Source organism: Chenopodium album, chromosome 1 (genome assembly GCF_948465745.1).
Source record: "Chenopodium album chromosome 1, dcCheAlbu1.1, whole genome shotgun sequence".
Lineage (NCBI taxonomy): Eukaryota > Viridiplantae > Streptophyta > Magnoliopsida > Caryophyllales > Amaranthaceae > Chenopodium > Chenopodium album.
Window position 1 is genome coordinate 6,393,310 of NC_137834.1, and position 15,611 is coordinate 6,408,920.

Sequence of the window (15,611 nt, forward strand, 5' to 3'; positions counted from 1 at the left end):
CCTTTTTGCACTTCTACCTCTTGTTTCAACATTTGACACATCAGTCTCACTCGCTTTCTTTTTTGAAGTCTCTTCATTTAATACATCAACTCCAGTCCCTTTATTCTTTGAAACTTTTGGAGGTTTGACAATTATTTCAGTTGGCACACTAGCTCCAATCAATAGCTCAATGTCTTGCTCTTTGTTTTTTGCACTTCCAGCTGTTGTTTCATTATTTCTTGCAATCCTCTTTGCTTCCAAATCCTTTCTTATTCCTTGAAGATTTATCACAAGGTCTTGAATATCTTCATCTTTGCCTTCTGCCAAACTTACACAAGTGTGTATCTCTGACCATAAATCATTTAACAATTTTTTCTTGTCTATTATATTAGCACATTGCTCCAACAGGTTTCCTCCCAAGTCAAAAATTGGTTTCTTTAATGCCATAGTAGTCCACCTGTGTAGCATATACTGCTCGGAAATGGTTTCAAACCTTTTTTCTTTCCAAACCCAAATCATATGTCTACATGGAATTCCTTGCCTATAAAATAGCTTGCAAGAACATGTGGTGTCATAGTTAGTTGGATTAAACACAACATCAAATGTTCTAGTCCGATTTCCTTCACTTACTGTTGCAACTTCCAATTCATTTTCTTTCTTCAATTCATCAACACCACAAGAAAAACAAGCAATTTCAACCTCGTATTGAAAATCATAAAAGACAGAGTTAGTATATAAATGTGAGGCATGCTTTTCTATCCCTAGTGGTGTTTTGCACTCAGGATATTTGTGCTTTGAATCATTATCATTCTGACCTTGAGTGTGTCTCTGGGCATCAATTGCAGCTTCATATCTCAAGTAAAACTCAACAAGTGACACATGAGGATTGATAAAGGAGCAGAAAAAGTTGTTTTCACTTTCGGATCTTGATGTTGTACGCATTATTCCTCCAAGGAACACATCTCTGAAATAGGCCGGAATCCACTTGTCTCTTATCTTGTACATATAACCTAACCATTCATGTTGTTCCTAGTGGTATTCAATCATCACCTTGTTCCACCTTTCTTCAAACTCAGCAGGTTCAATTTCAAGGTGCCAAACGCAAGCACATAATTTTTTTAGGAAACTAGTTTCTTCTTGCATGATTGATTTCTCCACCTTATCTAGTAACTTTTTCATTATGTGCCACATACAGAACCGATGTTCAGTCTTCTTAAACACACTTCTAATAGCAATTTTCATTGCTGGATCCTGATCTGTGATCATACAATTAGGTTCATTCCCACCCATTGCCTTGAGGAATGATATGAATAGCCATTCAAATGACACGATATCTTCCTTTGCTATGAAACCAGCAGCAAAATTAATGCAATTCTTATGATGGTCAACGCCTGTAAATGGAGTAAACACCATGTTGTACCTATTTACACATACAAAATAAAGTTTAAATGAGCAAATAATTTAATACTCATTTGAAAAATTATCAAATAATCGATTGCTCATTTGTCAAATGAGCAAATAACTCAATGCTTATTTGTGAAATAAGCAAACAATTCTTTGCTCTTTTGTCAAATGTGAAAATAATTGAATGCTCATTTGTCATATGAGCAAATAACTCAATGCTCATTTGTGAAATGAGCAAACAATTCAATGCTCATTTGTCAAATGAGCAAATAATTCAATGCTCATTTGTCAAATGAACATGCAATTCAATGCCCATATACATACTCTTATCAAAGAATATTAGACTTATGGGGATATTCAATTTTCACATAGAAGTAATGAGCAATTAAACTAATTTTATTTAAAACAAAGTCATTAATTTCAGCCATAGCTAGTAAAAACATATAAATGAATTACCTATTGGTTTGGTATGTGGTATCAAAGGATACCATATCACCAAATAGAGCATAACTCTTTTTACAAAGGGGGTCTGCCCACAATGCTCTACAAAGGCAATAATCTTCATCCATCTCAAAATCAAAGAAAAAAGCGCTCCACATCAGCTTTTTGTTGGTAAAGTTATCCACGAACATTTGAGCATCGCTTCCTTGAATGTATGCTTTTAAATCTCTATGAAAATTTTTGAAATCTTCCTTAGATGCACCAATGTTTTCATATCCTCCAACAATTTCCTTCATCATTCGAAAAGTTGTAACGGGACCAATATTCACCTATTTAAAGAACAAAACAGTTTGTCACATGAGCAAATAATTCAATGCTCATTTTTAAAATGAGCAAACAATTCAATGCTCATTTGTCAAATGAGAAAAAAAATTATTTGCCCATTTGTCAAATGAGCAAACAGCTTTTATTAGAACATACAGAGAATTCATGAAACATAAGAGAATTTGAAACATAAGAGAATTCATGAAACAATTCAATGCTTATTTGGCAAATGAGCAAAAAATTATTTGCTCATTTGAAACAACTTTTATTAGAACATACATAGAATTCTTGAAACATAAGAGAATTTGAAAGTGTTACCTTAGAATTATTCACAACTATTTTTTTGTGTAAAATGTTCATTTTCCTTCCTTCTTTTTGGAATAGATTGCAGCTAGGTGTATAAAGTGCATGAGTATGTCCCTCATGAAATTTTGTCACTATGAATGTGTTATCATCACAATGCTTTAGGACAATATGTGCCTTGCACCCAACACGAGTAACGAGTCTCTTCCTTTTGATTGAAGATTTTTCTTCATTGTTTTCCCCTTCCTTGTTATTTAAATCTTTTTCTACAGTAGTCTTTCTTTTTTCTTTGTATCCTTCCTTATTGCACAAGATATACTGATATTTTAATTCTTTGCTTCTTCTTTGTCTTTTAGTTGTAGACTTCCTTGTATTGAAACCAGAAGCAAATGCATAGCCTTTATAAAATTCAAGGCCCTCTTCAAGATTATTAAACTTCATCCCTATAGCTGGTTTCAACTCATTAGGGCATATTGGATGCCATTCTTTTGTTCCTCCAAGAGTGATCAAAGGTGCTACTTTAGGAGAAACTACTATTGTAGGAGTAGTTGGCACATTTGTGATGGTACTTGATTGACTCTCAACTTGTTCGTTGTTGCTCATCATTTGTGAATATGCACCTCCTTAAACACACTTAAACACACACACATACACTCTTAATAATTAGAACTGAAATCAAATTCTTAAACAAACTTACACACACACAGACATAGATACACACTTACACACACATGTACACACACACACACACACACACACTCAATAATTTCATAATCTATAATTATAACTGAAATCAGAATTGCAAGCAGAAAGAGGAGGGGGTAGGGGGGGATAGGTTTGCTCATTTGTCAAATGAACATGCAATTCAATGCCCACATATATAAACTCTTACACTCAATCACACTCACACTCACACTCACACACAGACACACTGTTACACTCACTCACACACACACACACATACATACACAATTCTGTATACTTAGTGTTTTTACAAGCTAATATTTGCAAAACTTATAGATCCTTGAATTACTTATGAATGTCATTAATATTTGCTCATTTTAATTGTATTTACCTCATTTTAAATGTTCTATTATACATATTTAGGTTTGCTCATTTTAATTTACACTACTAGAAAACAGTGAAATAACGATAGAAATTTTCCGTCGGAAAACCCGTTTCCGACGGAATTCCGTCGGAACTGGTTGTCGGAATACATTTTGTCGGAAAAACGCACTTTTCCGACGAAAATTCCGTCGGAAATTTCCGACGGACTGTATTCCGCCGGAAACATCCGACGGAAAATCCGTCGAAAAATGCTTAAAAAAAACAAAAAAAAAGCCACCCCCACCACCAGCCACCACCGCACATCACCAACCCCAGCACAAGCCAACCTAACCCATACCACCACCCACTACCCCCACCACTAGCCACCACCGCACAGCACTAGCCCACCTAACCCGCACCACCACCCACTACCCCCACCACCAACCACCATCGTACAGCACCAGACCATCTAAACCAAACCCACCCAAACCAAACCTAGATCTACAACCCTAACCCAAGCCCGATTCGGCCGAACCCCCCAACCTAAGCAAAATACCCCCCCCCCCCCCAACCACCTAAAATCACCACTGTGGCCACCAATAACCACCGTCACCACCAAAAATTATCAATAAAATTGTAAAAAAAAATCCAATAAAACAACAAAATAAAATCGAAATTGAAAAAAAAAGGATACATACCTTAATACGACCTCACATAACCTCGAAATTGGGTTTTTTTAGGTCAAATTCGACCATGAAAACTCTAGATCTAGAGTTTTTATGGACGAATTTGACCAAAAAACCTTTGTTTTTAACGTGAGAAGAGAGAGAAAGGGCGAAAACAGTCGGAAATTGTTGTTGATGTCGATGATGGTGTTGTTGTTGATGTCGGTGTTGGTGGTGGTTAGTGTTGCCGGTGTTGGTGGTGGTTAGTGTTGGTGAGAGATAGGGGAAAGTAGAGGACAGAAAGAGAAGAAGGGAGAAGAGGAAGGAGAACGCGAGGAGAGAGATAGAAGAGGAAAGGAGAACGCGAGGAGGGAGAAGAGGAGAGACAAAACGAGAGGAGAGAGAAGAGGGAGGAGAGGAGGGAGAACACAGGAGAGAGAAGCAGGGGAAAGACAGAATGAGGGAGAGGAGGCGGCACAATGTGTAGGGTTTTGTAGGAGGGTGTGATTCAAAACATATATATATATATTTTCGACGGAAAATTCCGACGGACTATAAATCCGTCGGAAATGACATTTTCCGACGGAATTTTCCGTCGGAAAGCACATATATTCCGACGGATTTTAAATCCGTCGGAAATTTTCGACGGAATTGTTAAATTCGTCGGAAATATCCGACGGAATTAAAATCCGTCGGAAATTTCGGTTTTTTCCGACGGAATAATTTGCCCGTCGCAACAAGTCCGTCGCTATTTGACTGTTTTCTAGTAGTGTTATTTGCTCATTTTGAATTTGATTGAAAATAAGAACATAATAACAGCAAAGTTCAATTTGCTCATTTTTATATGACTTTGCTCATTCCATATCCACTTTGCTCATTTCATATCCACTTTGTTCTATTATACATATTTAGGTTTGCTCATTTTAATTTATTTGCTCATTTTGAATTTGATTGAAAATAAGAACATAAATAATTGATTCAATCACTATAAAGTTTAATCTGATATTATTAAAATCTCTATCAAATTAATCAAACCTAAATAATTGATTCAATTCAATCAAATAATTGATGCAATTAAACATTCAATTCGATTAATGTAATTCGAAAATTAACATGTAATTCAATTCGAAAATTAACATGCAATTCCAAATTTTTCAGAGATGTAAAATCAAAATATATTGAATATTCAGATTAACATGCAATTCAAAATTAAAATTACGAACAAACCTCAATGGTGGATGAAATTGCGACCATTGAAATTTGCAAAAAGAAACCGTTGAAAATTGCAGAAAGAAACCGCTGAAATTTGCCGAAAGAAGAGCATACTCAGTGAATTGCCATTGATGAGCTTTGATTTGCAGACAGAATAGAGGGGAGAGATAAATTAGATGCTGAAAGTTAGCTTGTAGGCAGGCTTATAATCTCAGCAGTTGGATTTCATCTAATCTAGCGGCTGAGATTTGTTCTCACATAAGGTGTGGGTTCTCACATAAAGGGTGGTTCTCACCGGATCCCGACCCTATATATATATATATATATATAAATATAAATAAGCTTTGACAAACACGATACAATACTACAATAATATGGAGTAGACCTAGGTCGAATCCATCATCAATAGTTATAGTTGAATTATATTTAAAATTATAACTAGTATGAACCAAACAAAGCCTTAATCATATGTAGTCCTGAGAGACTTGTACTTCATATATGTATCAATTCCATTTAAATGGGAAAGTATATAGGGTCATTTTTACAAACCAATATTCAATTATTTTTTACCAATACGCAACTAAGTATATTTATGGTCAAACTGTCAAAGTAGTACACTAATAAATATTGTGCAAAGATCATCCCGTCAACAAAAAAAAAAAAAAAAAAAAAAAAAAAAAAAAAAAAAGTAAGATCATTGTGACAATCAACGAGGGAGTACCAATTTAGGAAAGTTATTAATTTAGGAAAGTTATTAATTAGATACTCATGCATAGGTATTACAAATTATGATAGTAACTTTTAGGGTTTTTTTTTTAAAATAAAATAAAAACTGCATTGGCTATTTGTGTAATTATATGCAGATGACTTTTGAGTAACTATAGTAAAATTGTGGCCATTGTATACAATCATATCACTTCCGTTCATTTTAATTGACTAATGCAAATCGTTGATATGCTTTATTTTTATAAAATTTGGAAAAAAAAAAATTAGAAAACTACCACGTTCTTATCAGTTTTTTTTCCCTCTTTATACTTCTCTTTAATATTTCTTCTTTGTTTTCTTTGATTTGAACTGGAATCATATTATATATATCTTTTACTCAGAAATATAATTTGAACTGTTCTTTTGCAAATCAATTGTCTAATTGAATTACTAACTATCAAACATATGTATCTTTTCAATATTGTCAATGCATCAAAACAAAGAATGAAACTGATAAGAACGTGATTTTTTATTATTTTTTTGTCAATTTTTAAAAAAATATTAAATACAAAATAATCCATATCAAAGGTTTATATTAGTCAATAAAAATAAACGGTTGTGATTTGATTTAATACAATTATTGTGGTCATTTGAAAATTGTCCATTTGCGTTGATATTGTTTTGTAAAATTGCATTTGATCTTGAAAAATGAAAGATAGATTAATTTTCTTATTCTTCACTCTTTTTTTTTTTTTTTTTTTTTTTTGTTGTTGTTGTTGTTAAAGAGGTTCAAATAGAATAATTAGCCTTCTCCCAAGAGGTTAGAAACCAAAGTCAATTTTCTTAGCTTCTTCTTTAGGACGAATTTTCTCCTTCGAAGAAAAGGTTTTTCTTCTCTCTTTTGAGGGAGGATTTGCATTTTTGTTAGATGGATTGTTGTAGAGGTTGTTTTATGGGTAGATTTTTGCGGGATCGAAAAAGATATTAATATTTCAATTACAATTAGGCGAATCATGCAAAAATTTTCTTCACAGCCACACCAGTTCGATAGACCCCCTTGTCGAAGAAGGCTGTAAATCACAACGATGTGAAAGATGGTATAAATAATGTACAATTATTTGCAACAACGATCATCATAGTTTTGCTGAAAAGATGTTTTTATTTGATTTTATTGTCATGTATTTGTTTGATATAAATCTCCTAAGTTGCACGGGGATGCTTTCTGGCCGGTGTCCCCCGTCCCCGAGACGTTACGGGTAAGGATACGCCTCGAGGACGTTTCCGGGACAAGTTGACTATTTGGGGGCAAGTTGACTTTTTGGGGACGTTTCTGGGACGCGCGTGAGGCTCAATGTCGTTACCAATGGTAAGTTTGGGCTTTTGAAATTATAAAAAAGTACAACTTGAGAATGTCGACCCTTTTCCCCCAATTCACAGTTTCACACTTCAAAACTCACAAATTGGGGATTCACACTCTCTCTCGGCGGTGGAGTTTAGGTGGCGGCAGCGAGGCTAGTCGGCGACGGCAGCATCGCTTCTCTTTCTTTCTTTTTGAGTTTATTCTTCTTTTCTCTTTGAATATTTGTTGTGTTATTTACACCTTTTTTTTTATGTTTCTAATTTCGGGCATGTTCTCTTCGGCTTAATTTCAGTTCAATTTAGTTCAGTACAGCTCAGTTCAGTTCCAAATTTTCATCTCTCATAAACAATTCATTCTAGCTCGATTTAGTTCATTTCAGCTCCATATTTTTTCTGTTTCTTTTCTTTCTTTCTTTTTTTTGTATGAATCTGATTTCCATTTTTTTTTATTTATGATTTCATGGTTTTTTTTCAAAAATGTCGTGTTAACATTAGACTAAATTTTCTATATTATCATTTTATTTTGTTGCATTAAAATTTTTACAATGCTCCATTTTATTTATATCTAATTTTACATTTTAAATAATCGTCCTACCCAAAGCCATCTCCGCACCCAATAATTTTTAGATTGCTGTTTTTCGTACCCGTATATCCCCTCGTACCTGTATTGATGTAACGTAGTTTATCTCTATGTAGATGTCGTATGACTTTTTATTTATGAATTTAACATCAAGGGTTTTTAGTCTTTAAAAAAAAACTGAAAAACAAAAATAATATGTACAGAGTACCAAAAAAAGCCTAGAAAGGGTGATTTAAAAAGGCCATTAAATTAATCTTCAAAAAAATGCAAAATACTATTTCAATTTCATGTAAAAAAAAAAGAACAATATCTACTGGCTACTGCAATACATGATGAATTGATAAGGACGACAAATTAATTTCACTCTTACAGTAGTACAATTACAGATTTAAAAACAGAAAACAAGATTACAACAAACCGAAATTAAACAAACATACATTATGCATGACCTATATATATATACATGATCATGTTTCCTCAAAAAAAAAAAAAAAGATGATCATGCAATTTATTGGTAACTAGAGTAAACAGAATATATAGGTCGACGTAAACATATCATTTTTTATATCATCATTATTTAGGGCGGCTAAATGTTAACCGTGATAGATCGGATTTATAGTCGCAACCATAAATCCTATAGCCGGTATCATACACAATGAGGCTAATTTTAGCATAAATTGTGTACCAATGGAGTGGTCGAAGCTCGCGAGTATCTTCATCAACCCCGTCTTGGTCAAACTTTATCAACCAATCGTGATTGAGGTCTTTAATGGACATGGTCTTCCACTTCCCGAAAGCTGTATTAAAGTACTTGATCGTGTACCTCTTAGAATAGCTCTCCAAGGGAATGTTGCCCTTGCTGTTTTTTGATTCTGTTTCTCCGGGGGCTATATCGCCCCTTGCGTCGTCTTTATACGGGTTGTAAAAGGAGATTGTGTTGCCGGACTTGTTTTGAACTTCGCATATTTTCACCCATCCGTAGTCTGAGGAATTCTCACCCAAACTTTGCGGGACTTCTTTTGCTTCATGCCTTAAATCGACCATTTCATTACCAATAGCCTCTCCAGTTGACATAACAACAAAATTTATTCAATATGATGTTTTTATTTGATGGTTTAATTTCTAGATATTGCTTTCTGCATATTCATCTTCATATTTATACACTATTCTATGTGTTTTTTTTTTTTTTCAGTTAGGTCCTGTTTGGCAAAAGTAGCGGTAGCGGGTAGTTTTTAGCGGTGGAGTAGCGGGTAGCTTTTAAGGTAGCGAGTAGCAGTCAATTAGTAATGGGTAGAGGTTAGCTGTCAAAGTAACGGTTAATAGCATGAGTGTTTGGCAAAAGTAGCGGTTGCAGTACCAAAATATATCAAAATTCATATAAATATTGTTTTAAAAGTAAAAAAATTTCCAAACGCTACTCGCTACTCTAAACACTACTTCTAAACGCTACTATTTTTAACGTTTGAGAAAAGCTACCTAAACGCTACCTCTATCGCTAACCGCTACTAGAATCGCTACCTTGCCAAACACTCTTAATTTTTTTCTAATAGTGTTTTGAGTGGTCAAAACGCTAACCGCTACCTCAAATGCTAGCACCAAACAGGGCCTTAGGCAACTTGCGCTAAGCCTAAACCGACCTGATTATTTTTATACTACTTTCGCTTCATATTACTTGCAACTTTAGAATATTTTATGTCTTATAAGTTAATAATACCCAAAGTTGCAACTGATATATAACGAAGTTACTGCATCTTAAAGAAAATTAAAGTTGACAACATTATAATTATATATCTCGTCTTTGTTTATTTATACTTGCTACACATTACCTGTAAAATATATATAAATGAATTCTAATATCACGATCAAAATACTCACCGTCCACATTTGATAGATTCAACCCAATTACGTACGTAATCAAGCCAAGTGGCTTCATATGTATTCTGATACATAAGTTTCTTTAATTTCACCTTAATTCAATTGAAAATATGGATAGAGATAGTAACAATAATCACTAATGAAGTTGACTTTGTAGTTATAATATCTAAAGTCATTAAAAAGTTATTGATGAAAATTTCCACGTGTATGTGAAGAAAGACTGTTTTCAACCAATAGAATGGTTGAGGCTCAAGAATATATTTTATCCTTTATCATTCCCCCTCGCATGAAAGGCCCTTTGGGCTTGAAATGTGGATGCAGCATAGGCTCTCCCATACCCGACGCAAATTAATTCCACTTTGAAGGAGAGTGGATGAGATTTGAACCCGTGACTTTTACGTCACCTTGGTACTCTATCAAAGGCTATCGTACATAGTTGGTTTATTTGGGCTACTATTATCATATGGTTTTAGATTATAACCTCACTAATTAACTCGCGCATTGGCGATATCTCATCTGGAATTGGTAAGTTTATGGCTTGCATTGTTTACATCTGCACCAGTGAATGCCTTTGAAGATGTGAAAAATAGTTGAAGAATACATTATAAGCATCAATCCTTGTTTAATTTATATGTAACAATGTAACAAGACCATGAGTTGGATTAACACATAACTCTATATAATTAATAACATTAATAAGGCTACAGAATAACTTTAGCATCTTCCCTTATTGAATTGCTACCCTTTCAACTTATTTCATATTTAATAATTTAATACTTCTTCCGACCTTCATTTCAAATTAAAATACTTGCAATAGTTTGACTTTTGCATTATCTATAATACATTAAAATTAAGGAAAATGTTAAATAAGCATTAAATTTACACTTGAAAATCGTAATAAGTTAAGAAATCATCAAAATATAAACACTAATTACACTGATTTACGCTCGACAGTCAATCAGTAAATCAGTGTAATTAGTGTTTATATTTTGATGTGATCCAACCTCAATCTGAAGGATAAGGATGTTGCAAAGGTGGATGATGTGATCCAACCTCAATCTGAAGTTATAAGGGGGATGGAGGACAGCATTGTATGTTACAATGGAAAGACTAGTGAGGCCAGCCCCGAAGATCTTGGAGTGCTGGATAAGCTTGAGGAGCAGAACCGTGTGGAAGTGGAGGCTGCATCTATCGAGGTAGAGAGGGGGTTAGAGGAAGGTGGGATTGTGTCAGAGGCTCAACCTTCTATTTCAGGAGGGAGGAAGTGGAAGAAGGCTGCTAGGGGTAGTGAGAGGGAGATGGAGGTGGATGGGGAGGGGGAGAGTGTTTTAGGGGGAATAAGGAAGAGGGGGCAGGGAGAGGTGAGTCTGGAACTTGATCCTTTGGGAGTCAGTGGTGCAAAAAGAAATAAAACTTTGTCTAGTGAGCTTCTAGCTCCTATCTCTTCGACGGAGGTTGGCACGGACCAACCCCGTCAGTCATTATGAGTACTTTTTGTTGGAATTGCCGGGGAATGGGAAACCCCGAGTCAGTTCGTAGACTCCGTAAATGGAGTAATATAATAGCCCCTGATCTAGTTTTTATCTCGGAAACTATGATTAGTAAGGATGCGGCGGAAAATTTAAAGGAGAGGATAGGCTTCTCTAATGCTTTAGGGGTGGCTAGTCAAGGTAAATCGGGAGGGTTGTGTCTGTATTGGAATGAAAATGTCATTGATTTCACTCTCGTTTCCTTCTCCCAAAATCATATTTGTGGCGATGTGAAGAAGGGAGGGGTGGCGTGGAGGTTTGTAGGGATTTATGGGTGGCCGGAGGGTGGAAACAAATTTCGTACGTGGGCTCTTATGAGACAATTGTGTGAGGAGACCACTTTGCCTATTTTGTTTGGGGGTGATTTTAATGAGATTTTGCCGTATGAGGAGAAAGAAGGAGGTGTTGATATAGATAGAAGTGAGATAGCTCGTTTTCGAGAAGCTTTGGATGACTGTGAACTTCGTGATCTTGGTTTCGAGGGACAATGGTGGACGTGGGAACGTGGTAATTCAGAGAACACTTGGGTCAGAGAAAGGTTGGACCGATTTGTAGCCTCTTCCTCTTGGCTACTCCTATACCCGCCCGCTTATGTTGAACATTTGTTGAAGTATCGCTCTGATCATTCTCCCATTGTGATTAGAACCAAGGTTACAAAGAAGAGAAAAAAGAGAAAAAAGTAGTTCAAATTCGAAATTGCTTGATTGCTTGGTTGCTTGATGAGAAGTGTGAAGCTGAGATTAAGAGAGTTTGGGACTCGGTCGAGGGGCAGAATGTAACGTATAAAATCAATACTATAGGTAGAAAATTTCTTGAGTGGAGTAAGAAGCATTTTGACGACCTTGGGTTTAAAATTGCTGAAGCTGAATCTGCATTGAAGGAGCTGCAGCAGCTGCCAATGTCTCGGGCAGATTGTAGCACTCGGATTGAGCTTGAAAAAACCCTCGATGATCTCCATAACAAACATGAAGCTTATTGGTTCCTTCGTTCAAAAGTGTTGGAGGTTAAGGATGGGGACCGGAATACTAGCTATTTTCATCACAAAGCATCTCAGAGAAAGAAGAAGAACACAATTGATGGCTTATTTGATGATGAGGGCAATTGGCACGATGATGAGGATAGGATCGAGAGTGTAGTGTGTAGTTTTTACACACGGCTATTTTCTTCACAGGGAGCTTCGGACAGCGAGGTTTGGGAGGTTTTGCAGCATGTCAAAACTTTTGTTCCGGAGGATAAAAATGCAGAATTGCTACGACCGTATTCAAAGGATGAGATCTTCACAGCCCTGCAACAAATGCACCCCTGCAAGGCTCCTGGCCCTGACGGTATGCATGCTATTTTCTACCAAAGATTTTGGCATATTGTTGGTGATGATGTCTATAAATTTGTTAGTAGTATTTTGCATGGTCGTTTATCTCCGGAGAGCATAAATAATACTAACATTACCTTGATCCCAAAAGTCAATGATCCAAAAATCATGTCCGAGTTCCGTCCTATTAGTTTGTGCAATGTTTTGTATAAACTTGTCTCGAAAGCTATCGTCCTCAGATTAAAATCTATTTTACCGGGAATTGTGACTGAGAACCAAAGTGCATTTGTTCCGGGTCGACTCATCACAGACAATGCTTTAGTAGCTCTGGAGCTATTTCACACAATGAAAAATAGAAGCAAGGGTAGAAAGGGTACTATTGCACTCAAGCTAGATATGAGCAAAGCCTATGATCGTGTCGAGTGGGGATTTTTGCGGAAATTGCTTCTAACCATGGGTTTTGATGGTCGCTGGGTGAATTTGATTATGAGTTGTGTGTCTACCGTTTCTTACTCTTTTATTGTGAATGGTAGTGTGTGTGGTACGGTGCTCCCCTCCCGGGGGCTCCGCCAAGGGGACCCTTTATCTCCCTATTTGTTTATTCTGGTTGCGGATGCCTTCTCCCATATGTTGTTGAATAAAGTGCAGATTGGAGAACTTCATGGGGCAAAAGCATCTAGGAGTGGTCCTGTTATTTCTCACTTATTGTTCGCAGATGATAGCCTCCTCTTTGCTAGAGCAAACAGACGTGAATGCGAAGTTATAGTTGATATACTCAACAAATATGAAGTAGCATCTGGTCAGAAAATTAACTACGAGAAGTCTGAAGTTTCTTTTAGCAGTGGAGTTAAGGCCGAGCAACAAAGTGAGTTGATGGGTGTTTTAAATATACGCCAGGTAGACAGACACGGGAAGTATCTGGGGATCCCAACTTTAGCAGGGAGATCAAAGAAGGCAACTTTTAGATACTTGATGGACAGAATTTGGAAAAAGCTTCAAGGTTGGAAAGAAAATTTATTATCGAGAGCTGGCAAGGAGATACTCTTAAAGGCGGTCATTCAAGAAATCCCTACAAACCTAATGGGTGTGTATAAATTTCCTAGCTCGGTTATCCAAAGTATCCGATCGGCAATGGCTCGTTTTTACTGGGGTCAACGGGATAATAAGAGAAAAATTCACTGGAAGTCATGGGATTACATGTGTACTCCTAAATGTCTCGGTGGGATGGGTTTTAAATATCTAGAGGTCTTTAATGATGCTCTTCTAGGTAGACAAGCGTGGAGGCTTGTCCACCTAGAAAACTCTCTGTTGGAAAGAGTTATGAAGGCAAAATATTACCCAAATAGCTCTTTTCTCGACTCTTATCTTGGTGTGGCAGGGAGTTTCTCATGGAGAAGTATATGGAGCTCTAAAGCTCTCCTTAAGGAGGGCTTAATATGGCGAATAGGCAATGGCTCGAAGGTGAATATATGGCGTGACCCTTGGATTGCAGATGCGGAAGGGAAGTATGTGATGAGTGAGGAAGTTGAGGGCTTGAATACTGTAAGTGACTTGGTAGATTTTGTTGCTATGGAGTGGGATTTGGCTACTATTGCTGAGCATTTTAACGAGAGGGATCAAAGATGTATCTTATCGATTCCTCTTAGTTTGCGAGCTCCGGAAGATAAGCTTACTTGGGCATTTTCGAATGATGGATTATACACTGCCAAGACAGCTTATATGCTAGGGAAGGGATGCGATTTTGACGCTTTCCACTTAGCTTGGATCGAAATCTGGGGTATTGAGGCTTCTCCAAAGGTACGACATTTCCTTTGGCGCTTATGCACTAATACTTTGCCTACCAAAGATTTGCTGCGGAGGCGTCACTTACTAGAGGAGGCTTTGTGTCCTTGGTGTGGCGTGGAAGATGAGACAAGAGAGCATGCCTTGTTCGATTGCTTTCGAGTGCAGAATTTGTGGAGTGAGTGTGGGTGTGATGAGCTGATTTCAAACAGAGAGGGGAGTATGTGTGATCTCTTGGTGCGGTGGAGAGGGTCAAATGCTAGGCTAAAACAGAGAGCTGCGTTTCTTGTTTGGGTGATATGGTCCGAAAGAAATCAATGGGTCTTTGACAAAAAGCAATTTGACAACTCGATTCTTGTAGCTAGAGTGAACAGGTTGGTCGAGGAACATGGCAAGTGTACTCAGATGATATACAAAGGCACTGCTGCCCCATTTAAGGCTAGCAGCTCCTCATGGAAAGCCCCATCTGTAGGTACAGTGAAGCTAAATTCGGATGCTTGCTTGGCTGCTGAGGGATGGGTGGGGATGGGGGCTGTTGCTCGTGATAGCCATGGCAAAGTCTTATTTGCTGCGGTTAGGAGGGTGCGTGCAAATTGGCCTGTTGAGATCGCGGAGGGGAAGGCTATGCTTTTTGCAATCAAGCTGGCGAGGAGGTTTGGAGTTGAGAGGGCTATGCTTGAATCAGATTGTCAAGTTTTGATCAATCGTCTATCCAAAGCAGCAATTTATTACTCTGATTTCGACGGGGTTTTAGAGGATATTTTGTCCCTAAGTAGTAATTTCGTATCCTTCAATTGGTCTCATGTTAAAAGAGGGGGTAATATCGTTGCCCACCATCTTGCTAAGTTAGTGTCGAATGGGGTTGAACAAGTTTGGGTCGATGTATGTCCTACGGAGATTTGTCCTTATGTACGCTCGGACACTTTGTCCCTTGGTTAATATATGCACTAGCTCGGCGGTTTTCAAAAAAAAATAAAAAAAATTACACTGATTTACGCGTGTTTTTGTCATGAATTCCTAATTTTATACAATTTCCAAGAGTATATTTTATGCTTATATATAGTCCTTAGGGCTACAAAATTAAACATGTTCTTACT

The 15,611-nt window shown here is 36.8% G+C and overlaps 1 protein-coding gene across 1 annotated transcript; it reads left to right on the forward strand.

Moving 5' to 3' along the window:
- The first annotated feature begins 11,407 nt into the window (after positions 1-11,407).
- On the forward strand, positions 11,408-15,453 carry LOC145627528 (uncharacterized). The gene is made up of 2 exons (XM_081679913.1): positions 11,408-11,950; positions 12,067-15,453. Exons 1-2 carry the CDS (start codon positions 11,408-11,410, stop codon positions 15,451-15,453), a joined length of 3,930 nt encoding a protein of 1,309 aa, XP_081536039.1.
- Positions 15,454-15,611: the final 158 nt, after the last annotated feature.

What these genes read in the sequence shown, in the direction of transcription:
- LOC145627528 (XM_081679913.1), top strand. Translation starts at nt 11,408, where the DNA reads ATGGGAAACCCCGAGTCAGTTCGTAGACTCCGTAAATGGAGTAATATA. An exon ending in GTAATTCAGAGAACACTTGG is followed by an intron (nt 11,951 to 12,066) that starts GTCAGAGAAAGG and finishes CATTGTGATTAG; the next exon opens with AACCAAGGTTACAAAGAAGA.